General features: G+C 43.9%; 1 protein-coding gene across 6 annotated transcripts in view; it reads left to right on the top strand.

The window, feature by feature from the left end:
* Positions 1 to 27,326, top strand: part of SEMA5A (semaphorin 5A) — a 477,874-nt gene that overhangs the window by 307,072 nt on the left and 143,476 nt on the right. For all 6 annotated transcript variants that reach the window (XM_079918531.1, XM_079918532.1, XM_079918535.1 and 3 more), the window contains 3 exons: positions 3,113 to 3,211; positions 4,817 to 5,030; positions 24,220 to 24,505. In XM_079918531.1, the coding sequence (XP_079774657.1) occupies positions 3,113 to 3,211; positions 4,817 to 5,030; positions 24,220 to 24,505 (599 nt within the window). The remainder of the gene's footprint in view (positions 1 to 3,112; positions 3,212 to 4,816; positions 5,031 to 24,219; positions 24,506 to 27,326) is intronic.

Below are 27,326 nucleotides of genomic sequence, written 5' to 3'. Positions count from 1 at the left end.
GTCCATTCCGGCCATCAAGAGCCATCTCAGCCCTGTGTTCCCCGAGTTGTCTTTCTGGAGCGCCCTCAGACGCCATTAGGTCTGGGGTTTCCACCCTGACCTTGATCCTGTCTCTGCAAACTCTGTGCCCCTCTGGTCTCTGAGGCGGCGCACCCCTCCTCTGTGTTCTCTGAGTGAGAGCTCCCTGACCCTGGGAAGGGATAACGATGTGCCTTTTTGATGTCTTGGTTTGTTCTTTCTCTTCAGAACTCTCCTTCCCTTTCCCCAGGTATAAAAGCAAAACAGAACGGAACAAAATAAGCCTCCCTATCAGGTGTACCTTTCTCAGTTACTCAATTTATTGTCTTCCTTTGACACTCATTTCTTAATTCGTCTAATAGTTAATTTCGATCTTTCATTCTGTCTTTTTTTTTTCCTCAGTCAAAGTATCTTCAGTTTAGCAGCCAATGATAATTTGTTGTTTTTTTTTTCCACACACACACACACTGTATTTTATTTTTACAGGAGATAAATAGACTGACACCAAGCATTGTAAATGGATGACCGCAACAGAAGCAACAATGATTGCAATTACCAAACACGAAACACACTCACACTATGTCATAACATTGACATTCAGTCCAGGAATCCTCCACTGTAACAGCTCCTTCACTTTGCAGTGAAAATTGATTGGTATATTTTTTGCCTCTGAGTCCTCGTGGGATTTTTTTTTTTTAATTCAAACAGAAAGTCACAAAAATTATAATCATCCTCATCAGTTCACTCAGTCCCACGTAACTAATTTTTTTTCATCTTGATCTTTTGTTAGCACTTTTATGAATTCATCAGTTTTCCATTAGAGTTCTGAAAATGCTTCTTCATTCAGTTCAGCAGTATAGTCAGTTACCAGAAACCTGTACTTGTCAGAGTCTTTTCCATGAATTCCTTGAAGATGAAACCCTTTTATAGGAACATTTTTGCAAAAGCATCAGAGTACACCCAGAACTGTCTGTAAAAGACAAAAGACTTAAAAATGACCACGGTTAAAGATTTGATGGAGGTTCATAATAATGCAATTGGCAAGGAAATTTAGTTATTTCTGAGATATACATTTTAAAGTAATAACTAGAATTATGACTTATAACATTATACCAGAACATATAAGATTTTTAGAAATTTCATGTAATGTCTGAAACATTTATATTAACATATTTCCATACAAAAAAATCAAAGAAAGTTTAGTATTAGTTGTTTTTTTGTTTGTTTTTTAGACTGCAGGATAATTTGTTGCTTTTATTGTTAGTAGTAGTATTAGGAAAATTATCTACCTTCGATATTTTACTTTACAGTTAGAAAACAAATTCAAATATTTTAGCTCATTTTATATCCACAGCTAGGCCATGCCACAGGCTGAGTTATGGCAAATCAACATTCGTGGAGACTGAGGCTCCATTCCACTGAAGAGAGCACTGCTGTGCCGTTAGATCCAGATCCTCCTGATTGGGGAAACGTGTGTCAAACCGATATATCCTCATGCAGCATCTTCTAGGTCTGGTTGGTTGGTCAGTCACCATTTCCTGTTCATTTGCTGGAGTCTGACTTTGCCCTTTCACACGGAAGCAGGAGGGACTGAATTATGGAAGTAGTTTCCTTACCTGTCTCCTGAACTGCCCTATCACATCTCTACTAGCTTCCACATGGTCCAGAGTGGTCCCTCATTTACAAACATCACCTCAGGTCAAAACTGCATGCAGTGGCACAGGGAGATCAGCTCGGTGCTCTGTGACCACCTAGAGGGGTGGGATAGGGAGGGTGGGAGGGAGACGCAAGAGGGAGGGGATATGGGGACATATGTATATGTATAGCTGATTCACTTTGTTATACAGCAGAATCTAACACAACATTGTAAAGCAATTATACTCCAGTAAAGATGTTTAAAAAACAACTGCATGCAGTAAAAACATAAAACGGTTCCTTCACATTCAGAATAAAAAGTTAACTCACTGGTCTGGCACACCTGGCCTGTGTCTGGCTCCCCAGCTTATGTCTACCTCTTCTGTACATAGTGAAAGCACGGTGCTTTCTCCAACCATGATGCCTTGTCACAGTCCATTCTTTCTGCTGAGAATGTGTTTTCCCTCCTTTGCTCGGTAAAATCCTGCAAGTGTCAGGGGGTACCTCCTCAAGGAAGCCTCAGCAAATCCTACGCTTCCTTTGAAACTTATCTCAGGTGTCATCTCCTCCAGGGAGCCTTCCTGCACCTCCTCCCTTCCCCTCTCCTCTGGGGCTAGCAATATGCTGTTCTCCGGTGACTCCTCATTAGAGTACGTGGACAGCTCCGTGTATTTTAATATTGCGCTATGGGCCTAGATTGTGACTTTTTCCACAGTCTCTGCCAAAGAGTATCTAATCAGTAAATGCTTGCTGCCTGAATGAATGAAGAGCTTTCTACCTGAAAGTTCCTGCACTACTGTGACCACGTCCTAGACTTCTATGTATGTTTTGCAATCACAGCAAAAAAATTCAGCTGTGAGCCATCCCTCAGCATGAGCTTTCATGCCTCTTGTTCCAGACATCCTTGACTTATTAGTTATATTTTAATTTTTCATCAAAGAATCAAACATGTTTATAGATTCTTGCTGTGTATGCATTTTGAGAACTTTATGTGAAACTTCTTGCAAGTTGCAATCAGAGTTTCACATGTGACCCTAGCATCTGGAGAAGCATTCACCATGTTTTTTCAAGTTCCTGGGGAAGTTTTCTAAGACACTGTTTCATGAGCAGTGTTTATTTATTTTCCTAATATATGTCAAAGGCAATTTAGGGCTCACACTGTTATCTGCTGCAACTCAAAATGAAAGCCCATTCCTCAAAAGAAGACACATGCTCTGAGATTTTAACTGAACAAACATCCTCGATTGAGCAAGTGCGCAGAGAAAGTCAGACTATTTTAGAGTTCTGTTGTTGTGTTTTGGTCAGTATCCGAGAGGATTTTTTGGTTTGTTTGTTTGTTTGTTTTTACTGGTTAATTAACGTCTAATCTATTAACTAGACAAGATGTATTCATATTCACCGTTCCTCTTGCGCTCAGGCCTCCTTAACGAGTTTCTTGTGATTTTTTTAATTTTTTCAGGAGGAATGTCAGAACTACATCCGGGTACTGTTGGTGGGTGGCGACAGGTTATTTACCTGTGGAACCAACGCTTTCACGCCGGTCTGCACCAACCGCACGGTACGGCTTCAGGTGGAGCTTTGACAGATTTTAATACCTGGAAAATCCAAGCATTCTATTAAAACCCTAGTTTTAAACATGTTTCTATTCTCCAAAGAGTTGCTTTTTAATTTTAAAAAACATCTTTTGTCAAACTGAGTAAATATTTGATGGACTGATCTATTACTAATAACACTATTATATAAAGAACTGGTAATAATTCTAGCTTGTTTAATTAAAGTTAAATATGCTTTCAGACTATTTCTACCAGCTTATTTCCCACCAGACCCTAAACATAATCCTAAACGTATTCTTATTTTTTTTTCTTCTTTATCGTAGGGAGGCTGTTAAGTATTAAAATAACCTAAAATCATAATCCAAGTGAAGAAAATACAGTTTACAAATTGGATGAGAAGAGTGTCAAAAAAGTAAAGCAAACTAGCAAACAAATGGAACCCTAGGAAAAGTAAAGTTATATGCCACCCTCTGTCTTTTTATTTTAACCTGTCATTATTGACAGGGGAATTTTCAGCATCCAGGTCTTATACCCGTAGAACTGCCGGGTTATCAGAGCACACGTGTAATCTTCCTTATATGGGATATTCATTTGATCTTCCTCCAGGAACATGATGAAGAAATATCACTATGTTAATTTCCTGGTTACACACTTTCTCTCAAGACCTGAGCTTACCATCCTCCTTTAGTATTCATTATTTTCAAATAACATTCAGTTATTGGAAAGAAAGGGAGGATGTTGATGATAAGAAGTGATGCTCACAGAGAGATCCCTAGGTACCATGGCCTGTCCGAAGCACCTTACAACTTCATCCTCACATCCACCCTACGTGGTGCTTACCCTTTGGGTCACCACTTTATAAGCGTCTAAGGCTTAAAGACTTGAAGTAAGTTACCCGGGGCTACACGTCTAATAAAGCAGGCAGTGTATCTGAGCCCCCCTGCCTAACCCCTCTGCTCTTGTACCTCTCAGGTAAGAGTAAAGAAACCAGAGGAGAGCAAAGATTCCCTCCCCATCCAAAGAACTTTTCTCATGCACTGATTGTTCAGCTCCTCAAATGCTGGATTCCCACCACTTGACTGCAAGGCACTGAGTTGCCTCTCTGAAAACTAAAAACTAAAGGCTTGGAAATTTGGGCTACGTGGAGCTAAATGTCCATACATCCTTACCCATGAATGCAGTTTTGGGCTATTCATAATATTTCGATTCACTTTTATTGATAAAATTGTACATAATTTTTATTGCAATTTGTATTTCTATAAATATTGAAGTTGGGTTTTTAAATTAAAGTGGAAAAATCTGCACTGTCCCATGCATTATAAATAAAGTCATAGACAATAATCTCACTTCATCTTTTGTGAGTATCCAAAAGCCAGAGGTTCAGTAACTCTCAAAGGATGATGAGAGCGCTTGTTTGGTAGATTGTCTAAGGATGACCACCGTGTACTGTTCTCATCCGAGTCAGAGTGCAGAAGTCTGTCCCATTGTATGAGCCCCCGAGAGTTTATCGTGCATGCTTCCTTTGCAGTTTGGGTGGATATGCTCCATTAACGCTCTTAAAGGGGTTTCCTGGGCGATAATTTGTTTCTCTGTCTCGTCTTCACACCTAGCTGAGTAACCTGACGGAGATCCATGATCAGATCAGCGGCATGGCGCGCTGTCCTTACAGCCCTCGGCACAATTCCACGGCTCTCCTCACGGCGGGCGGGGAGGTCTACGCAGCCACGGCCATGGATTTCCCCGGACGCGATCCCGCCATTTACCGAAGTCTGGGCGTCTTGCCCCCTCTCCGCACCGCGCAGTACAACTCCAAATGGCTCAACGGTAAGTCTTACCTTCACTCCCAGTTTCCCCTCTCGTTGGTCTGTGATGCCCGGTGACGTGGTGTTCAACAGCAAACTGTCACCGTTTCTAAAAATAAAATAATTTCTTCATTTTCTAAAGAAATCAAAATGTACCCGCTTTTGGATTTCAGTGTGGAAAGGTATCAGATGGCTCTTTGCCAACTCGGAAGAGAAGTGATATTCTCCACACTTAGGACATGATAATAAAGCTAATGGTGATATGAGCGTTCCTCAGACTGAAGCTGCTTTTTCATATTATTGTTTGCAGTTTAGGAAATCCGATGTCATGTCAAAGATATCTGTAGCCTCATGTGCATTCTTTCTTAACTTCTTTATTAGATACCTAAAAAGGGAAATTACTAGCGTTTCATGAAAGTTTCAGGCAATTGTGTAAAAGAATGTGTTTGGCTTTAGGTAGCTCCAAATAACTTGACCAGTTTTTTTTCTTATTTAATTTTTTATTTTATATTGGAGTGTAGTTGACTTACAATGTTGTGTCAGCTTCAGGTGTACAGCAAAGTGATTCAGTTCTACGTATACATGTAATTATTCTTTCTCAGATTCTTTTCCCATATAGGTTATTACAGAATATTGAGTAGAGTTCCCTGTGCTACACAGTAGGTCCTTGTTGATTATCTATTTTATATAGAGTAGTGTGTATATGTCAATCCCACACTTCTAATTTATCCCTCCGCACCACGTTTCCCCTTTGGTAACCATAAGTTTGTTTTCGAAGTCTGTTTCTGTTTTGTAAATAAGTTCATTTATATCATTTTTTCTTTTAGATTCCACATATAAGTTGACCACAGTTTTTTAAAAAAGGGTGTCAAGTCATACAACTGGAAGGTCAGGGTAGGTGTCTTCAGAGTTGCTCACTTCAATGACTCAAGAGTTAGTAAGGGACCCAAGTCCTGTCACCACTGTCTCTGCCACCCACAGTCTGTCAGGCTGGTCCTCAGGCTAGCTCTGCTCATGGGTGCAAACCTGCGGCTACAATTCCTGGTACTGCATCCAGACATGACAATATCCAGTGGAAGAAGAACCACGTTCCTTGTGTCCTTTTTTTGAAGAAATCAGAAACCCCCACAAGACTTCCCTTGAATCCTGGGCTAGAACTTGGTCACTTGCTCAATTAACAAATAGAAAGTGATTCCAGCCACCCAAATTGAAGTTAAAGTTGGCTAGGTACTGAGACCTGCCAGCTGAAATTCAGCCCTCTGCATATGGGTACACACACACACTAGCAAACACAATGTTACACACACACACACACACACACACACACACACACACACTAGCAAACACAATGTTACTGATAGATGTATGCACCATATGTAATCCATTCCCTCAGTCGTTTAGTTGATAGTTCGCATAAAGATGAAATCTTGTAATTGCCATGATAATATTTACTATTTTGAGCTTTCGAGTCCTACGAAGATTTACTGGCTTTTCGTCAGGTACCAGCTCATTATTGTTGACCCGAGTTTCTCACCTCAGCACTATTGATGCTTTGGGCCAGATAATTCTTTTTTGGGGGGAGGGAGTTTGTCCTGATTATTGCAGGGTGGTTAGCAGCAACCCTGCATTATACCCGCTAGTTGCAACAGCATGGCCCGCCTCCTGAACTGTGACAACAAAAACTTTGTCCAGAAACTGCCAGATATTCCTTGGGGGAAATATTGCCTCTCTCTGAGAACCACTGGTTTAGAATGATCACGTCTGCATATTTATGCATATGTGTATATATACACACGAGCATTTTGTCAAAGAAGATAGTCAAACCAGCCATCACAGTTTGCCTTTAAAAGACTCCCTTGTAGAGAAAAGAGTCTTCATCCAGTTTCTTCAGCAAGTTGAATGACTCCGTGAGCTTCCAAAGGGCAACGTGAATTGTTTTCTCAAACCAAAGCACTAACTAGATTCCCTAGGTTAACATTATTTCTGTTGAACTGGTTTCAACTGGACCTTTCGACTCTCTGTGGAAGGTTTCCTTTCCGCTCTGATGCTTTCTTTCATCTGTGTAGCTTAAAGTTCTTTCTATTCATTTGTTGAGTTTTACTGGCCAAGCAGTTTCCACTTAAAAATCAAAATGACTTATTCCCCAGCCACAAGCATTGCATTTAGAGTTTGCTGAAAGCAAAGTAAAAATTAATTCGGAGTACAATCTCTTTCTTTCCCCGGAAGCGACACCCTGAAGAATATCTTGGGAAAATAATTCAGGTTATGGCATGAGTTAGAAACACTGTTTCTTTCCATGTGACTTAGATGCCCAGGCTGATCAGGTGTTCAGATGCTGTTAACCTTCTGGGTGTAATCTTTCCCATTTGAGAGTCAGGTGATGTCATAAGGACAGCTGAAGAGCTCACCCAGGGTTTCCACAGTCACTGTAGGCATATATGTCCTAAAATCATAAATGATATTATCCAGCGACTGTGGCGATTGCAAGTAAGTCCAAGGTGAACATGGCGGAGCCGCCACTCTGCTCACGGCGTCATCATAACTCGCACGACACTGAATTGTCCCGCCGTCCGCAGGGAGTGTCACCCTCTTGTTCGCCACTAGGAAGGCCCTCACTCCCAGGGCAGAGCACAGAGAGCCCTGAGGCTCCCAAGTTGAGTGTTGATTCCCTCTCCTGTGTTCTCTTGGGACACTTTCTTCTACTGAACCCTGGGGTATCATTTCTACCTCTGATTAGCCCTGGTTTTCTGCTCTGACTCTCCCTCCAGCATAGATTCTGGCCTCTGAGCCCCACTGAGCTCTGCTTCTGTGCCCCTGCTGGGCCCGGATGCAGGGACATTTATTCTCACTGTTCTTGGAATCCACACTTTTCCTTCCATCTGCCCTTTGACCAGACACCCTGTCTCTGTTCTTTCCACTGTGCTCTGGAGTAATTTTCTTTCTTTACTGGAGGTTGGTGCCTTACCTGTTATCCTTTTGTTCCATATCCTTAAATTTCTTGCTCTCTGGTGATAATCACCATCTGTTTATAAAAATGCTCAGATCTCCTCCCTCTTCCATGAGACAAAGGCAAAGAAATGCAATGAAGCTAAAAACACCCTTAGTTCCGCAGTACCCAAGAAGAGTCCTATTTCCTGTGTGATATTAGGAGTTAGATTTGTTCTTGATAGAGCTTAGTGTTGGAAAATCCCAGGGCTGGTGTGTTAAGAATATGCAGATTATGACCTGCTGAATGAAGAGGTACAAGCTTCCACGTGGGGTTGGCAGGCAGCTTCCTCAGCATCCAACCTCCCGTTTTGGGGAAGTGAAAACCCTGGGGCTTTGATTGAAGGTGTGGTTTCAGTACACTCACGCAAGGAAAGTACAATCACAAGGTTTATTACTTGCAGACCCCAGAACCCAGGCCCCAGGAGCTGGGGAAGGGCAGCCCTCCATCCCAGGTCAAGAGCAGGAGATAGAGAGAAGGGTAGCAAACACCTATTAACTTACAAGGTTATCTGGGCAGAGGTCACTGTCTTTTCGTGGGCTCAGTGGTCGTATAAGAAGGTAGGGGATGGAGGCTTTGGAGGTAGAAAGTCCTGCCGGCGAATCAGTGCTCACCCTTCAGGATGCTCATTTGTCTCAATTCTCGGTTTCCTCGCTTGCAACCTGGAAATAACTTGCCGCCGGACCTGGCAGTTGTGAGATAAAAAATCAGACCATGAAGATATGACGAATATTGGTGGCATGCAGCAGGTACTCGATAAATAGACGTAATTACTGAGAACTCCCCAAAGTCTGATACGACATCGGATGCGTAGTGGCAGTGAGTAAATGTCTGTTGGCTGGGTTCGTGGAGGAACATTTTGGGCTGTGGTTCCTGATTACTGACACCTACCAGCCTCTTGTTTCCCATCTTTCCTGACACGGACAAGCCTCCTCTGTGCTTTCCCCACTGTGCCCCCTGCTGCCCCTCTGGGCTGGACTCTCCTGACTGCCATGTCCTGCTGCTGCCACATCCAGGTCCCCCGGACACATTCACCTACTGCACAATCCTCAGTACCTCCAGGTGTCTACAGGGCTCAGGGTCCCTGGGAGGCCATCACTCAGCTAACAGCTGCTTACAGGTTATGATAAGCAGAGCTCCTGTCTTTGGTCTGGACATTTACCAGTTTTCTGCCAACATTTCTCTGTTGACGAAAGAGAACTTTCTCGGCAGGGGAGGTGTGGGGGATAACACCTGTGAACCGTGGTCAGCAGAATTTGTGTTTTCAGCTTCCCTGCTGTGATTAAATTGTGTACAGGATAATTTGCCTGTACAGGGAGGTAGACCCTTTCCATAATTGGGTTAATTAACTCGTACAGGGCAAACTCATGGCATGAGCGGTACAGCGGTCGCTAGCGTTTCTTGTTTGCCTCTTCCAGCCCTGTGCCAGGCATCTCCCGCCTCAGCCAGCAGCTAGGCACCAACCAACTTCACTGCCTCAAGCCATGCCTTCAGCGACGTTTTGGACGCTGGCTGTGTTTGTTTTGTTTGTTTCCTAGGGTTGCTGCCACGAAGTGCTACAAACTGGGTAGCTTAGAACAGAAATGTGTTCTCTCAGAGCTCTGGAGGCAAGAGGTCCAAGATCAAGGTGTCGGCCGCCCGTGCTCTCCTTGAAGCCTCCAGGGGAGGCCCTTCCTCACCTCTTGTAGCTCCACAGCCCTCATCATCCCTTGACTTGTGGCAGCAACACTCCAGTCTTTCCCTCTGTTCACACAGTCTTCCTCCTGTGGCTCTGTGTCCTCACATGGGTCCTATGGGATTAGGGCCCCCCTTATCCCAGTATGACCTCGTCTTTACTAATTATATCTGCCATGACCCTACTTCCAAACAATGTCACATTTATAGGTACCAACATATATTTGGGGGAATACAATGCAACCCGCAATAGTGCCCTAATCAGGAAACGCTCAAATGTTGAAATCTTAAACTTCTGCGTCTTATTTTCCAATGACACTGTTACGTCTCTTTCTGTGTTGCGGGTGAATCCTCTGGCCACACTCGTCTCCTGGTCTCCACTGTGTTCTCCTCGTTCTCGACAGACAGTGTTCCCTTCTTGTTCCCAATAAAAAGCGTCAGAAGTCATCAGGTAGGGCTCAAGGGGTTGTTGTCTTCGCCCAGGGCAGAGCCGGCCTGCACCCGTTTCCTCCTTCCATGCTCCAGAGCACTGGGGTGGACAGTCCATCCACTTAAACTGCAGCCTTATCCACTGTGCATCCCTCCTCCACCTCGCGATCTCTGGGGAAGGGGTGCCTCTCTCTTAGGCAGCATTCTAAAGTGGATTTCATCCCCCTCATTCTGTGTCTGAATTACTCCCTCAAAGGGCTGCAGTGAAGGCTTGGCAAAACTCAGCACTGTGACCCTCCAGAGCAAGAGAAGCCCACGGCACAAAGGATGCTCTTCAGAATGTCAGAACATGTAGACAAACATGGCAAGTCATGACCCCTCAGGGACCCAAGCCTCTGGGGACCTCCTTTGCTTCAGGGCTACTCTTCAGGAGAGTGGTGACATCAGGCTGTCCAGGGTGACGTCCTGCCAGGATACAGAGAGCCCTGAGTAAGGACCTACCAAGCCTCTAATCTTCCCACCGCACCTCCCAGAGACCCAGCGTAAATACTACATGGTAGGGTTCCAGCAACCTGCCCTGAGCAAGCTAAGTGCCTTGGATCTAATACCAGAGTTCCAGGTGCATCGTCTTATGATACCACCACCATTACAGCTGTCCACCAATGAGTAGGTGTCCCGCCTGCGCCCCTGCACCAGTGCAGCAAGACCCAGGTGGTGGCCGTGCATCGGCTGCCAGCAAGGGCTGACGTGGAGAGGAGAGCAGGGCTGGCTGTGACACCTTCATCGGGTTTTCTCTTTCCCAGCCTGTGTGATCTGACTCCGCTGCTCCTTTGCCCACGTGCCCTCTCAGCATGCTTTAAGGCGGAGTGTGCATTTCCCTGGCTGCACTGTGCTTTCCTCACCATGCTCCTTCCCACGTGCTGTTTATACTGTTCTTTCTTCCCTTGAGTTTTGCCTCATCCGTAATTCCTGCTCCTCCGTAGCTTCAGTTGAAGTTGCAGTTTCCCCAAGACTCGGTGGGTCCCTTTCATCCCTTCTTGACGGGCGTTGTGCATGGCTGTCTTCACCCCACGATGCTGGAGCGTGTGGCCCCTGTTCTGCTCCAACCCCGCTCGCATCCCCATTTCACCTGCAGAGAAAGCTGAGGCAGTGCTGGCCAGCCCCCGATGCTTCCCTGTGCTCTCTCCTACCCACCCTTGCTCCTGCTTTAACCTCTTACATGCATTGCCACTGACTCCCTCCTTTCTTCCAGGGATTAGCAGACGTTTTCTATAAAGGGCCAGAGAGCGAATATTTTAGATTTTGCATCCGTATGGTCTCTGTTGCAGCTTTTCAATTCTGCCATCGTAGTATGAAGGCAGCCGTCACCAATGCACGCTGCGTGCACATACAACTTTATTCATAGCCAGCGGGCAGGATCTGGCCTGACGGCTGTAGTTTGCTGGTCCCTGTTCTATCTGGAGAGCTCTCAGCCCCAGGCAATCCAGCTGGCCAGTGGGTTTAGCTCCATTATCTTTGCTCAAATGCCACTTCTCAATGGGAGCTCGCCGCTGACCACCTTATTTGAAACGACCCCCTCCTCCGTCTGGCCCTCTTGATTCCCCTTAGCCACGTTAGACTTTTATCCTTAGTGTTATGCTTTTAGTACTTGTCTCCTTTCCTCCACTAGAATGAATGTTCCCTAGTGGCCAGGCTTACTTGTTGGTCACCGATGGATCCCGTATACTTTCAACAGTGCTGGACACGTAGTAAACACCCACTACATCATTTTTGAATAAATGAACTAATAGATGAGTAGTTTACATCTTTGTTTTCCCCACCCATGAGTTTCTGAATTCCTTGAGGGCAGGGATTAGGTGGGATCCATTGTTGTGTGGTCAGCATTTCATATAGTGCCTGAAACACAGTTGAGACTCCATCAATATTTGTTGAATGACTAGGAGATAGGCACATTTCATAAGTGGCAGAAATATGAATTTTGTTGTTAACAAAGGGAACGTGTCATATTAGTTGTAACCCAGAACTTTAAAAATATAGATTTGGGGGCTTCCCTGGTGGCGCAGTGGTTGGGAGTCCGCCTGCCGATGCAGGGGACACGGGTTTGTGCCCCGGTCCGGGAAGATCCCACATGCCACGGAGCGGCTGGGCCCGTGAGCCATGGCTGCTGAGCCTGAGCGTCCAGAGCCTGTGCTCTGCAGCGGGAGAAGCCACAACAGTGAGAGGCCTGCGTACCACAAAAAAAAAAAAAAAAAAAAAAAATATATAGATTTGTATGTTTGAAACTGATGCGGGTCCAAACATGTAAAGAATCTTCTTTTGCCATTCTCATTTGGACTCCCATTTTCAACCATTATGTATTCAGTTAGTTATCAAAGACAGTATGATTAATTGGATAATGTTCTGGAGGAACTTGAAACATTGAGTTATATGTTTGGTCACGACTATAAGTTTCAAAATCGGATTTTTTCCCCTGTGCAAAAATCGCTCTTCAAACAAACTTACGTGTTTAGAGAAGTACCTTAACAACCTTAACGCATTAAAATACTAATTGTTAATAACCCTTATTAAATGATTATGGTACAGCAGGGTAATACATGTTTAATGGTCTATGCTTAAAATAGAGAAGCTGTCAAACTTGCCTTCAAGAAACTGGCAATCAAACCGGGGAAACAGTCAACCCATGAAAAGGGGAAAAAAAATACGTCTGCAAAGTAGCATCGTACAGATTGCGTTTGTGGGTTCTGGGGGAACTGCGTGCTTACACATGGACTAAAACCTCGATAGGAACTTGGAAAAAGGAATCTGTCAGTGAGCTTTCAGCAGGGACATCTTTGGGGGCCTAATCTCACTGGCAGGCAGCAACCTGCTTATTTTCCTTCCCTGGAGGCAGCGTTTGTCTCTCTCTTGGGTTTTCTCCACAGAACTCTGCTGCTTCCTCCCATTCTCTGAGATTCCAGACTTGACCTCCACCTGGAGGAAAACACACTTGAAATCCATTGTATCTTTTTTTTTTTTTTTTGCGGCACGCGGGCCTCTCACTGTTGTGACCTCTCCCGTTGCAGAGCACAGGCTCCGGACGCGCAGGCTCAGCGGCCATGGCTCACGGGCCCAGCCGCTCCGCGGCATGTGGGATCTTCCCGGACCGGGGCACGAACCCGTGTCCCCTCCATCGGCAGGCGGACTCTCAACCACTGAGCCACGAGGGAAGCCCCATTGTATCATTTTTAATGAGCTATTATGTTTCCAGTCAAGAAAACTCTGTCTGTAACTATCTCAAATTCTCCTAGTTTGAAATAACTCTATCGATGTTACCCACACATTAAATAGACTCTTTGAGGTCTTTAAAATACAATGATTAACCTTCTAGTGATTAAAGATAACTTACTTGGAGGGAAAAAAATCCTTCTGTGCTTAACTCAAGGAAAAATAGTTTCTGCTTATCATGAAGACAGGTGCTTTGTGGAGCTCCCTGCTTCTCCCTGGGTGCAGACACCACTTCTTGGGGGTCCAGACATGGCCAGGCTGGGGTGACCCTGTTGGGCTCCATCCTGGGGACAGTGAGATCACTTTCTGGCAGTCTACACAGTGCAGTCCCTGAAGGTGTGAACAGTCTGCACTAGGCTCTCCCTGGACAGACAAGATTTGCTAAAGCAGGAAATTCATAAATGCAGGCAGTTCCCAGATAAGCAAAATAAAGACAAGAGGGGCCTGGGAATGAAGTGTACTTGTTTAGGAAATCTGTAGTGTTTACCAAGGAAAAGAAGCTAGGTAAAACCCAGAACAAAAATCACGATTGTGTCGTCAGCAGCCTAGTTTTGTACTTTACCAGACAGCACCTGGGGAGATGCTTTCAGAGGGCCGTCCTTGTGAACAGTGGGCTCTGTTCAGTACTGCAGCTGAAAGGCTAACAGCTGACAGCTGACTCGTGAAGTTTCAACTTGTGAAGGTGATGGCACGTGGACTTAGAGCATGGGAGCAAAGTTGTGTGACATGAGACCCAGCATGATGAGCTGCCCTTTTCTAATGTTCAGGCTTGATCAAACCTATCAGAGGGCGTTGGGCAGATTGTCTGTCTTGTGTGGGATGGATGTAAACACCCTTTGGAAGGAGTGTTGTAAACCAAGTCTGATGATCTTTATAGGGTCAGAAAGGAGTTTAAATAAATGGCCTCCCTGCATACCATTTGCCTGTCCGTGCACCTGCTGGAGCCTCTGGTACATCCAGTTGTTACTCCAGGTGCAAGGGGGAGTCACAGTGGCTCTTTACAACTTACAGGTGGTTGGGAGACTCCATATAGGTGTTATCTGAACCAGGGCTACATGCTGAAGCATGCACAAGCTAGGATTTGAAGACAGATCCTTCCCCCTCTGTAGACTTCTGGCCTCCCCTTTGTTTAGTCAACATCTTAGGAAATACTGCCACCATAAGCTGCCTCCGTCTCTCTCCTGATGTCTACATCTTTATGCACAAGTTGCCATGGAAGCAGGATCCAGGGACTTTGGAAATAGTGGCTGGTGCTTCTTGATTGGTGAAAACTTGCAAAAGGAGATGGAATGAGCTGGGGTTATTAAACCCAAAGAAGAAGAGCCTGTGGGGTTATTTAACACAGCCCTTTATGGACACAAACATCTGGTAGGTGACAGGAAGGAATCAATTATTGTGCTCTTTGAAAATAGTGTGTTCTGTCCCAGTCATTGAGTGCTGAGTTCCTGAAAGCTGGGCAGCCACAGAATCCCTTTAGTGTTGTGATGAAGGCTCTATACTTGCCAATAAGTCATGTTGTCACCGAACTCAGGTTCGGCTGCATGTTCCTCAAGAATCCAATACTGAGAGACAAATGTTAGGTAAAGGGAAAGATGGCTTTATTGAGGAAGCCAGCCATTCTGGGGAGAAGGTGGACTCATGTCCCCAGGAGCCAACTCCCACTCCCCAGGTTTTGCTCAAAGATTAAACAGGGAAATGAGGAAGGGGCCATGTGCTGAGGAGAGAGTTGCAAGGTACATGATCAACTCGTGGATCTTTTTCAGATTGAGTGGTGGTGAGGTAGCCAGGAGTCAACATCACTGACCTTCTGGTTCCACCCAGTCTGGGGTCTCTGTGCTTGTGGGCAGCGTACAGTTAATTTCTTCCACCTGGTGGGGACTTCAGTATCTGCAAACCACCTCAAAGGACATGGCTCAGAATATTATCTATAGCCCTTGAGGAGGAAATAAAGGTCCTTGACTTTGTTTAATGGCTAAACGATTATTATTTTGTCTTGCTTGACTGTTCTCCTTTGCTTCTGTATTTTCCCATTTCTCTGATTAAATTTATTCTTTGGGCAAATGTTTTTTTTTTTTTTTTTTTTACAGACAAGAGGCAGGCAGAGGACAGTGGGGGTGGGGCGTTTGTCCTGGGAAGGGTCTTGCTCAGTTTCAATTTGGACTTCCAATTTACACATTTCAAAAGAGAATGGATGGGGCTTCCCTGGTGGTGCAGTGGTTAAGAATCCACCTGACAGTGCAGGGGACGCGGGTTTGAACCCTGGTCTGGGAAGATCCCACATGCCGTGGAGCAACTGGGCCCATGTGCCACAGCTACTAAGCCTGTGCTTTAGAGCCCATGAGCCACAACTGCTGAAGCCCACATGCCTAGAGCCCATGCTCTGCAACAAGAGAAGCCACCGCAATGAGAGGCCCGTGCACTGCAGTGAAGAGTAGCCCCGGCTCACCACAACTAGAGAAAGCCCACGTGCAGCAACGAAGAGCCAATGCAGCCAAAAATAAATAAATTTAATAAATAATTTTATTAAAAAAAAGAGAATGGATAAATCCCACTCTTCCTTCCCCCATTAAGATATTATGACACCAGAGGCACCAACTGTATACACTAAGGCATATGGAGACCTGCGTAAAAAAAATACAGATCCACGCAAAGAAGATATGCCCCATTATAGAGAACACAATATGCTATATAGAAATTTACTAGTACTTATATAACCACTCACGAAAATGTTTTGATGTTCATTGTCTAGACATCATAGCTGTTTCCTGGTGACGGTCCTGGATCACTCCTGACACCTGGCATGATTAACATTACTCCTTTTCCCTCTCAAAAGATTTCCAATTTGGAGCATAAATCATATTGTCATCCTGTTTATAAGATACTCAGTTCTCTGTGTTTCAGTAAATTTGTCTCCATATTATTGTATTAAACTTCTTGTTTTCCCTCAGTCAGTGGCCTCTCACATTTTTTCATTCACTGCTGAACACTGGACGGTATAATCTCTGTGTTTTTGTCTTCTTTCTCGCCCTGGCCCTCATCAGCTCAGGAGACAAAGACCAAGCCGTCATACGAGTTTACTTATTCTAACTGCACAGTGTTGTAGCCCAGTATTTTCTTTCGATTAAATCTTGCATGTTTTCCCCTTAGTCTTTAAAAATATTTTACAGGCATTAAAATATCTCTAAGATCTTTGAATTTAAGTTAATATTCCAATTTAAAAACTCCTTACGTTTTACAATTCAGCAGGTAAAATGATGAATTCCTGAAAGAAGTGAACCTATACATTTAAAATATAATCAAGAAAAAATAAACATGGTCAATGGAAACTTGAAGCTTTGAAAATGTTCAGAAATACATAGTCATGAAATTCCTTATAACTAATTGAGCCCCTGGACTGTGTGATTCAGTCGAATCTTACAGGAGATTGGAAAGGCTGCCAGGGGCTTGGTGCTTGGAATGGAGCGAGCCAGCAGGATAGAGAAGGATGTCTCTGGCCCTGTGAGCTAGAACAGGTGGACCAATAGCCAGTTAATGGAGCTCCTGTTGACCCTGAGAGAGGGAGGATGCTCGGTGAGAGTCTGGGCTCCTAGGGTACAAGCTGATGGACAGGTGGCAGTTCTTATTTGGGAAGAGACAGCAACGTGTCCCTGTGGTACAAGTTGCTCCTACTTGAACCTGCAAATCTATATAAGTAACACACTTTCAACAGATTATGGTCCCCCGAAGAAGGAAGGAATCACGTTTGCTGGAGCCATGTTTCTCGTCCTCCCAAGATGATTTAGCAATGGCTTTCTTTCTGCCGGGGCCTCAGTGAGTGAAGGACCTGGGGCTCCAAAGCTCATGTTACTATGTCAGTGATCACTAAGGACACGCTTGGACCACCTCCCACTCCCACCTTCACCTGACATTGCCACCACACACACGGAAATCTGGGCCATAAGCTTGTCTTTAAAACTCTTCAGTGTCTCTCCAGTGGCCCTTGAATTCCAGATTCCTTTCTGTGGATCGCTGGCCCGGCCCAGCCTTCTGCCGCCTGTCCTATTGATTCCTTCTGTGCCAACACTGGCTTCCTTCCATTCCTGGCCACCCTTAGGGTCTTCTCTCCGGCTGCTCTCTCTGTCCTGCTCTTGGCCCGGAGCCCCATCCGAACCTGGCATCTGCCCTTTCCCTGCTCCCCTCCTTTCTGATTCTCGAATTCACCTCGCTGCCCTGGCCCCCATGGTCTTCTCCTCACTGTGATGGCTCATTGGTCTGTGTCTTGTCTGTTGCCTTACAATGGCCTTGAGGGCATGGGTTGCGGAATACCTGGGGCCCAGGACAGTAGGACAGCCCCACAGTGGGTGGTAAGGAAGTACCTGGTGATATAGGTGCTCTGGCTGGCACGCAAGGCTCCACCTCTACCACAGACCCTCCACCGTGTTTGGTTCCAGATTTTCTGAAAGGAACACAGACCCTAATTTGATATACAGAATGCAAATCTAATGAGTTAACTTGTTAAGTAAATACTGATGGTATGTTTACCAACATATGCATTTGTATTCATTTATATATTTTTGTATATGTTTATTATTAATTTATGTATTTATTGTTTATATGCTAGTTTATATATATAAATAAATAGTGACCTATATTTTGATGATTAGCGACCAAGTGGTGCGCACTTGGCATGCATTGCCTTTGACTTTTCACAATGATACTACATATTGGGTATTGTTATCAGCGTTCTAAAAGGAGGAAACTGAGAATGTAGGTTGTTAAGTAATTTGACTAAGTTCATACAGCCAGTAGGTGGAAGTATTGAGCCATATATACATATACCTCAATCCTATACATATGTATGCCACACACAAAAAACATACACACACAAACATGTATATCTATCCATCTATCTATATCTATTTATCTATCTATATATCTAATCTTTTCCTAGAAATCTTAAGGAAAGAATTTTAGTATATCAATGGCTTTTAAACCACTTTTTACTTAATTTAGTTTTGGTTTAATTATCCCCTCTTAATGAATCTCTAGATAAAATTAGCTTTACTTTGGAACCCTCTGCAGCACACGTTCATGTAGCTGTGACAAGGGAAACTGTTCACAATAAAGAGAGTATCTGAAATCTAGGAATATGCACAGAAATGGTTTTCGTTGTAACCGACATCAACAAATTAGGGAACTGAAAACCTCTGGCTCACTGTGTGTCATGTCTAAATATTGTTTCCATTAACTCCTTTCTTTTTTGTGGAATCGCTTGCTATTTTAAAAACTCAGCCTGGCTTTATTTATGTTTCCCAAATTCTGATCACCTTTAATATATCCATGTTTGATTACTCATTATCATTATGTGAAGTTCCACTAAATAGAAATTATTAAAAAGGAAATCAAAAAGAAATCATGAGGGCTTCCCTGGTGGCGCAGTGGTTGAGAGTCCGCCTGCCGATGCAGGCGACACGGGTTCGTGCCCCGGTCTGGGAAGATCCCACATGCCGCGGAGAGGCTGGGCCCATGAGCCATGGCCGCTGAGCCTGTGCGTCCGGAGCCTGTGCTCCGCAACGGGAGAGGCCACAACAGTGAGAGGCCCGCGTACCGCAAAAAAAAAAAAAAAAAGTAAATCATGAAATAAAAATTACAACCATCATTTATTGCGAGGCTACTTTGTACCAGTCTCTTTAATCCTTAGGTCGAATTGTTGCAGGATAAAGGAACATTCCAGATGTCAGTGGTCCAGCTCAGGGTTTCAAGCTGGGATGGGAGGGTCCAACCCATACAGGCTCCACCCCACCATTTTCTAGTCTGCCTTTGACAGGTGTATCACAAGGTGGCCTTTGATTGCAAAATAATTTTGATAGATTTTGATGCTAGTAAGATTTTTATAGAGTTGGAAAATTGAAATTCCTTTCCTTTTAATGTCCATTTTCATCAATTTAGACAAATATTTCTATATCGAGAGCCTCTCAGTGATCTAGTCAGTCATCAGATTGGACCATTGAACCTGGTGCCCCTCCAGACAGATGCAGTAGGCGTTGGAATAGACAGAAGACAGAGGGGAAGGATCCATCAGGATGTTCAGTGTTTGGTTTTACACGGTCAGAATCTTCTCAGAGATGTTGATACTTTTGCTCTTCTCATTGTTCCTGTTTATTTATATTGTGTTTCCCTATATTGTGTTTCCCTACTCAGTACTCCCAGTACTCGCATGACCACTATTATGTAAGTCAATGTGCCAAATAAAGGTCCTCATATCATAACACAGTTCTTCTTAAAACCTGACATATTTTGTAGAACACTCTGTAGTCCGTAACTCAATATGTTTAAAAACATGAGGAAAAAACCAGCTTTTCCATGCATATATTTGTAATAAGCTGACACATACTCATGTCTGTTTTTATTCTGAATTATCAGCACCTTCTATTCATGTGTAGCTCTAATAATAATAATGAATAAAGGAGCTCTTTCATGCACTCACATTCATTGTAGACAGGGAGGCCATTGACTGATTTACGGCTCGTTCAGTTCACTCAGGAGTGACAGATACTAGCTTATGGTGAATTGCATTTTAACAAGAGACAGAACTTCAACAATGGAATGGAAACAATATGCATCTTATTATCCTGCCTGGTGAGATTCAAACATCCCCTACCTCCAGGTTTAGATCTATAAACGCAAGAGCTACTTGGCTGTCTATTTAACAATTATTTCTGCTTTTCTTCTATCTTTGGAAAAGGAATAGGATGCTGGCTGAGTTTCCAAAGTCTCGGGAGCCTCCTGATGTGACAGCAGGTCACCCAGTCAGGGCCCATCATCTGCCTGCAGGACCACTGTGGGGCCGCAGGATGTGTTTCCAAATGTAGTTTAGCTCCCCAACTAAAAGGACCTGTAATATGTGGTGAGTTAGAGAAACACATACACTACGTACAAGGCACAAATTCTTCCCTTGTTTTCCCAGCAGGAAAAAATATAGTTGAGCATTTCTATCTAAAAGGCTCTTTGTCACTCTATCATAAAGTGGGTTTGCAGTGGTTTGGAGACATTGGAGGTTCTCCATGGAAAGAGGAAGCCGTGGGCTAATCTGCTTGCCATGATTCAGTACTCCTCCCATATGAGGTATCTGGGTGAAATTGTTCAGTGGCTGGACAGTGAAAATGACGAGCACAGAGAGAGGCTCTCATGGTCCCTGGAGGGCACTCCCAGGCTCTGGTGGGCATCATTGGAAACGTCATCTCTGGAGTCGGGGCAAACGCTTCCCAGCAATATTCTTGTTTAATAAGCCTGTGGACTGTTGGCTTCTTCTTCCTGCTCTTCTTTCTGTGGCATCCTTGATGTCTCTAATAGCTCCAGAGTAAACATTCATCCGGGCATCTGTCTTCCCCTCTGGTCTGTTCCCAAGCCCTCCTCACCTTGGTTCTGAGTAAATCCACTCACCACTTTGGTTTCTAAAGCATTGCCCAGAATTCCAAGTCCTGTTCTTGAATGTTGTTGTTAATGTAACTGATTGTTCTCTTGCAGTCCATTATTTTCTTCAGTGTAGTATAAGGGTACGTGTGTAGGCTGTGAGGTCAGACGGTCTGGATTTGGGACATAACCCAACCACCATTGCTGGTTGTGTGAACTTGGACAGGTTCCTTAACCTCCAGGATTTAGTGTCTTCATCTATGAAATGGGAGGAGTCACACAGTATCTCCCTCTATAATTCCTGTGCATTTACTGAGCTTATGAAGGGGGAGCACCCAGCTCAGAGCCTCACGCAAGAGTTTCGCACTCGACAGGGTTTTTAAACTAGAGGCCAGCCTTGAGCTGGAAGAAACCAAGGCAGATCTTTTTACTTTTTCAGCTCCTCGACTTCCTACGCAAGACTTCCTACATACTGTTTACTATGTGGTTTGCATGCTGTTTGTCCCCAAGTTAATAGCAGAAGTAGGTAGTCATGAGGGTGTTTGATAAACCTTGTGGACTCTGCCTCATACCTCGTCCACATGTGCTGGGACCTGTAGCTAGACGCACCTGTCCTGCATCTTCTTTCTTTGTTGTCTTCATTTTAGATAAGGTTTGTTGTTGTTGATGATGGTGGTTTTTTGTTTGTTTTCAGTACAAGGACCAAACTGCAGTCTGGTTATAAGAGCCTGGCTGCAGAACCTGCTCTCATATCATTTAGCCTTCTCTTCAGAATTAGACACACATGTGAATATTATCTTCAGAAACTAAATACAGTTTTGTAATTGTTTCACACCTTTGCTTTTGGGATCTGCTTCAGTGAGTAATTCTCTTTGTGAGACTCACAGTGAACACAGGTTCAAAAATCCCCCAATATTTTGCTTTACTTTCCAAAAACACAAGCCGGAGATGTGGAACCTCCTGTTTTTGTGAGCGTCTCTCCAGGATATTAAAGCGTACTGCACAGTAAATATTTCTAACTTCCATCTCATACCTGTTCATGCAATCCAGGGTGTTTTGGGTTTTTTTTTAATATCCAGTTCAAGTTAAAGCAAGTGATCAGACACTATGTTTGACAGTTTATAAATTAAAATCAGTTCTTATGAAATTCTCTATTACTTAACGTACTTAACATGACTTAAGAACAATATCATGGGCTGAAGAGAAAAGTACATGACATATACAATGGAGAATATTTGTTACATTTTTAGAATGTGAAGTTGAATTAAATTGAAGCATTTTGTGATGACAGCAAATATTGATTGAAATTCAGTTGAATTTGACTGAAAACTGGGCTTTCTGAACAGAATAGCAGGGTACTCAGTGCCACCTGCCTGTCAGCCTCTGAATCATTGTCTGCATTTCAGGTGAGCCTGTGGTGGGTGTTCCTCTTAACATTAATGGGTCATTTTGTAGCCAAACATATTTTTAGTTGTCCCGCCAATAGCATGTCTGTTGATACAGTCCGATTGAATCTGGAATAATACAAGGCCAGTTGAATTGTCCTACAGAACTAATTATCCCCGAAATATGTCCTTGTGGATATAGCTGTTGTGTATATCTTTCCATTAATTTTGAACGCCAAAGGATATTGTCCTATTATCCTAATTGCACCATAAATTAAGACATTTGCTAATGGAGTGGAAAGCTCTTAGCAATAGAGAGAAGAGTAAGAATCAAACCTGGTTATTAAAGATCAGTATTAGGGCACACCTGTATCTGAAAGGGTATCATCCTTATCATCAATAGACTCAAACAGGAAGTTGTGAAGATAACACTTCCAATGCTATGAATGGAATTCAGTGGACAATCTATAATAAATTCCTGAATGCCTAATGAGAGTGGTGATTAAGTAAAAGTTTGCCATAATTTTTTTTCATTTCTAAGTTCCTAATTTTAATCTAATCATGAGGTCAGAAAGCTTCCAGATAATGACTCCATCTCAGTACACTTCCCTCCTTTAAATGGATGCCCCAGCAACCCAGAAATAGGAAGATAAGAATTGATCATCACATTTACATGGTCACCATAGTAACAGGAATTGCTAAAGCTGATTCGGGACACTAACCTTATAGTTTCGGTTTTCACAAGTGGAAACCATTTTTAAAGTCCTTACTAAAAGCACATAACTTATGTCAAAGTCATGCTCGTGTATATAAGTAAAATCAAAGAATTTTGGTGTCTTCTACACAAACATGATACCAGACTCCTATATTCTGAATCACATTTCATGTTTTAATCTCATTTCCTCCCACTGTTTCTTTTTCTTTTCACATTCACATAACCTTTATTATAGTATATTGAAATAATTGTTCTATTTTATTGTTATAGTTGCTAGTCTCTCACTGTGTCTAATTTATTTTTCCTTTTTTTTAATATAATAGTGTTTATTTATTTTTACTTGTTGACAGTTCGCTTTATTTATTTATTTATGGCTGTGTTGGGTCTTCGTTTCTGTGCGAGGGCTTTCTCTAGTTGAGGCAAGCGGGGGCCACTCTTCATCGCGGTGCACGGGCCTCTCACCGTCCCGGCCTCTCTTGTTGCGGAACACAGGCTCCAGACGCGCAGGCTCAGTAATTGTGGCTCACGGGCCCAGTTGCTCCGCGGCACGTGGGATCTTCCCAGACCAGGGCTCGAACCCGTGTCCCCTGCATTGGCAGGCAGATTCTCAACCACTGTGCCACCAGGGAAGCCCTATTTTTCCTTTTTTTAATCTTTTATTTATTTATTTTCTTTTAAACATAGCAATGTGTACGTGTCAATCCCAAACTCCAAATCTATCCCTCCCCCACTGGTAACCACAAGTTCATTCTCCAAGTCTGTGAGTCTGTTTCGTTTTGTAAATCAGTTCCTCTCCCACTGTTTCTGAAGATTATGTAAGAGTCTACAAGTGAAGTACTATCTGTGGCTTTAGAGTGTATTGCAAATTTTTGCTGCCCATTTTTGGTGGTGTTAATGTTATGTACCTAAGTGCTGCCTGAACTCAGGATGCTTATGTGTGATGTTTGGAATCACGCTGGCAATTTCCTGTCACTTAGAGCTCATGTACTGAGTCCTACCCAGTGGCATAGACCACTAAGTTGCTCTTAGGGCTTCCTGTTTCTTCTATAAGAACCGTGGGTTTCCGCAGAAAATCAGGTCTCCTTGGAAGAAATACAGAGCAGGCAAGACACAAAGGAGTAGCACATGGACGCTGAGACTTTTCTTCTTTCCCGTTTTTTGGTTTTACCTTTTTTACTTTATATTGGAGCATAGTTGATTAACAATGTGTTCGTTTCAGGTGTACAGCAAAGTGATTCAGTTCTCCATATACATGTATCTATTCTTTTTCAAATTCTTTTCCCATTTAGGTTGTTATATAATATCCAGCAGAGTTTGCTGTGCTGTCCAGTAGGTTGAGACTTTTCTTCTTTCCTGTTGTTTCTAGAACCAAACTTCGTGTCATCTTATGACATCGGGAATTTCACCTACTTCTTTTTCCGCGAAAATGCCGTGGAGCATGACTGTGGGAAGACCGTGTTCTCCCGAGCTGCCCGCCTTTGCAAGAACGACATCGGGGGCCGGTTCCTGCTGGAGGACACATGGACCACGTTCATGAAGGCCCGTCTCAACTGCTCCCGCCCTGGCGAGCTCCCTTTCTACTACAATGAGCTGCAGGGCACCTTCTTCCTGCCTGAGCTGGATCTGATCTATGGCATCTTTACCACCAACGTGTACGTAACTGGAAATCATTCCTTCCCTGCTTTTCTACTCCTTCTGAATGAGTCTACTGTTCTCTGACCTTTGAGGTTTACAAGTTGCTTTAAAAGTAATCTTTCTTCTTTTACTGGGCTAACGGCCAAAAGAAATTTTGCGTATGCATTAAATGTTACAAAAAGTGATGTGATTTCTGAGACTGGTATTAGGAAAATAAAGCTAATCAGAAAGTTTTGATCGATCCTTATGTCATGGTAGCATCAAATTATCCTCTGTAAGTTTTTCCTTCCTGATGTGCTCTGGGCACTTTTTGAAATGCTGGAATGTATTAGATGTCTTTTTTTTTCCTATACACAAGTCATGTCACTGCATAATGAAAGCAGTGCTGTCTGGAGAGTTTGATCTTTGAGATAATGTAACTCTTACCTGGACCCCTGCTCATGTAGGAAATGCACCTCCTCATTTTCCCATAGCTGCATTGTAAACTAATGTTCTAGATGATGGCTAACTTAGGCATTTCTAAAATGATGATTCTACTTTTTAAATACTTTTGTAAAAACTTACAGTATTTGATTTCTTGTGGGGAGGTACTTCTGTTTGGACCAGGCAAAGCATATGAAGTTGCCTGTCTTTCATTCACTCTTTGTCTGGTGGAGTGTAGATTAACCCCACACTTAATGTCTCTTCTTAGCTGGTGTGTTAAGACTCCACAAGACCGCACCCCACCCCCAGGAATCACAGAGGCTCTGAGCTCCACTTTTCTCCGCATTGGCTGTGGGCGTGATGATTCTGCAGCGTGGGTCCTGCTTTGCGTCACCTTTGAAATCTCTTACCTGGTGACCTAATGGTTTGGACAAAAGCCAAATATCTGTATGCAAAGTAAAGAGTATGAATCAGGTTGGGTTAAAAGTGCCGATCCACGGGGTGGGATGACCAACCATCTGGGCTTGTCCTGGACTGCACAGCTTTTAACACCGAGGACTGCCCTGCATCCTGGGAAACCTCTCGGTCCTGGGCGAACCAGGACAGTCGGCCACTCTGTGATGTTTCCTCAGCTTCCCCAGTCTTGCTAACTTACTTTGTCATCTCTTCTGCAATCAGAAGCTTGCCCATGAATTGCATTTCTGAAGAATCACTTTATCTGCATCTTACTTCCTTGTTCCTCTCCCCTCCCGTTCATCCTACAGCTGAGCTGAAGTGTTAACGTTCGCTTGATAATGACGTTTACTCATGAAGGGTCTTCTTTGTGACATGAAGTTAGGAAAATTAGACTAAAATGGACGGCTCCCTCCCCGTCCCCAACCCCACTACGCCCATCTTTCCTGTAAATCTGGTTTTCAACCCCAGAGGTTATTTTCTCTCCTTGATAAGTTTCTTTTAAAAAAAATCAGTGTATAGCTTCTGAGGTTGATTTGCCTTCTGAAACCTTGTTTAAGAAGTAGTATAGGCTGCACAAGACGGATGTGCGCTTGCTCTGTTGACATCCGTTTTACACACAATGGGAGCTTGGCTTACCGAGCTGTTCATTCCCCTGGCTCCAGGCAAAAACAAGCAATTTAAAAAGTTATAAAATTACTGTGTCTGGGCCATTCCAAGAGGGTGGATAGTCAATTTGGATACTTGCAAAAATACGTTTCAGACTATTCCAGGTTAGTTGTTCAGTGTTGCAAATGCCCATCACGTTGGAAATCATCCTATATGGGCGTCTATACTAACAGAAATAGAATTGCTAGACCTCCCTTTCTCTCTTGAATACTTATTGTCACTAGGTCTTGGGAACAACTTTCTGATCTTTTCATCTCTAAGCCCATAATATGTTCTTCCTGGGCTCCCTCTCCTGTCTCTGCCTGGCTCTTACCCTCTCAGGAGGTGACTGCATTCTTGGTAAGACTTGCTCCGTATTGAAAGAAAATGACAGTTCAAGGTACCGGTTATGTCCTGTCTCTGAATTGATAACTAAAAATGCCCTGGCTAAGCTTTCTCGGGCTTTTGCTCATAGGGTTGGTTTGTCCCTGTATATTCATCAAGGTCCCTAGCACTGGGGAATGGGGATAAAGTTCACTCTTCCATCCCATTCTGTCCCTAGGGCTGTGGGGTTTTCTCAACCCCTAGGGCATGAGTTGGGCTGCAGGAAGTGGTACACTCCTGCCACAGAATCTCTGAAGGTTTTGCTTGTTTTTTTCCTGGAAAGCTAAAAATGCTGGCTCTCAGATAATGTAGTAGTAGGAGTGGGGGAGGGCAAAATTTTTGATTTCTCTTCCCTCCTTAGGAGATGAAGAGCTAGGAGGAACTTCTCTACTTTTCTACCAGCGGCTTCCAGCAGATTAAGGAAGGAAAGTCTAACTTCCCATATTGTTGGGCTCACCAAGGGCCGGGGGGCTACCTCCACTTTTACCTGCCTGGGCTGTAAACAAGTAAAGAAATAAAACAGAGCATTAGATGAAGGCCACGTTATCACCATGACTACTGATAGAGGCCAGCTTGCGATATGTGACTGAAGGTCTGTTAGCCAAATGGGCTTATGACTACCGACCCCAGCTTTAAGCAGACGCAGCCCCAAGGTCACAGTAGTCTAGACCTGGGCTGGCCTCCCCTGCGTGCAGGGACAGGCAAGGTGAGTAATGCACAGTTCTAGCAGGAGGCCCATCCCAGGAAGAGCGGGGGAAGAGCTCCTGGGGAGTCACCCAAGTCCTCGCCCCTGACCCTTCTCAGATCACCGCAAGTTAAAGGGCAGACGGAGAACAGGAAAGTGCGTGTGTGTGTGTTGGTTGTGCACATGGCATACATGTGCTGTACCGATGGGCCTCAGCTCACTGAGGGGCAAAAAGAAGTGTCCAC

This window comes from Stenella coeruleoalba (assembly GCF_951394435.1).
Source record: "Stenella coeruleoalba genome assembly, chromosome: 3".
Taxonomy (NCBI): Eukaryota; Metazoa; Chordata; class Mammalia; order Artiodactyla; family Delphinidae; genus Stenella; species Stenella coeruleoalba.
Note: the sequence above shows the minus strand (reverse complement) of the source record. Positions and strands in the feature narration are given on the sequence as shown.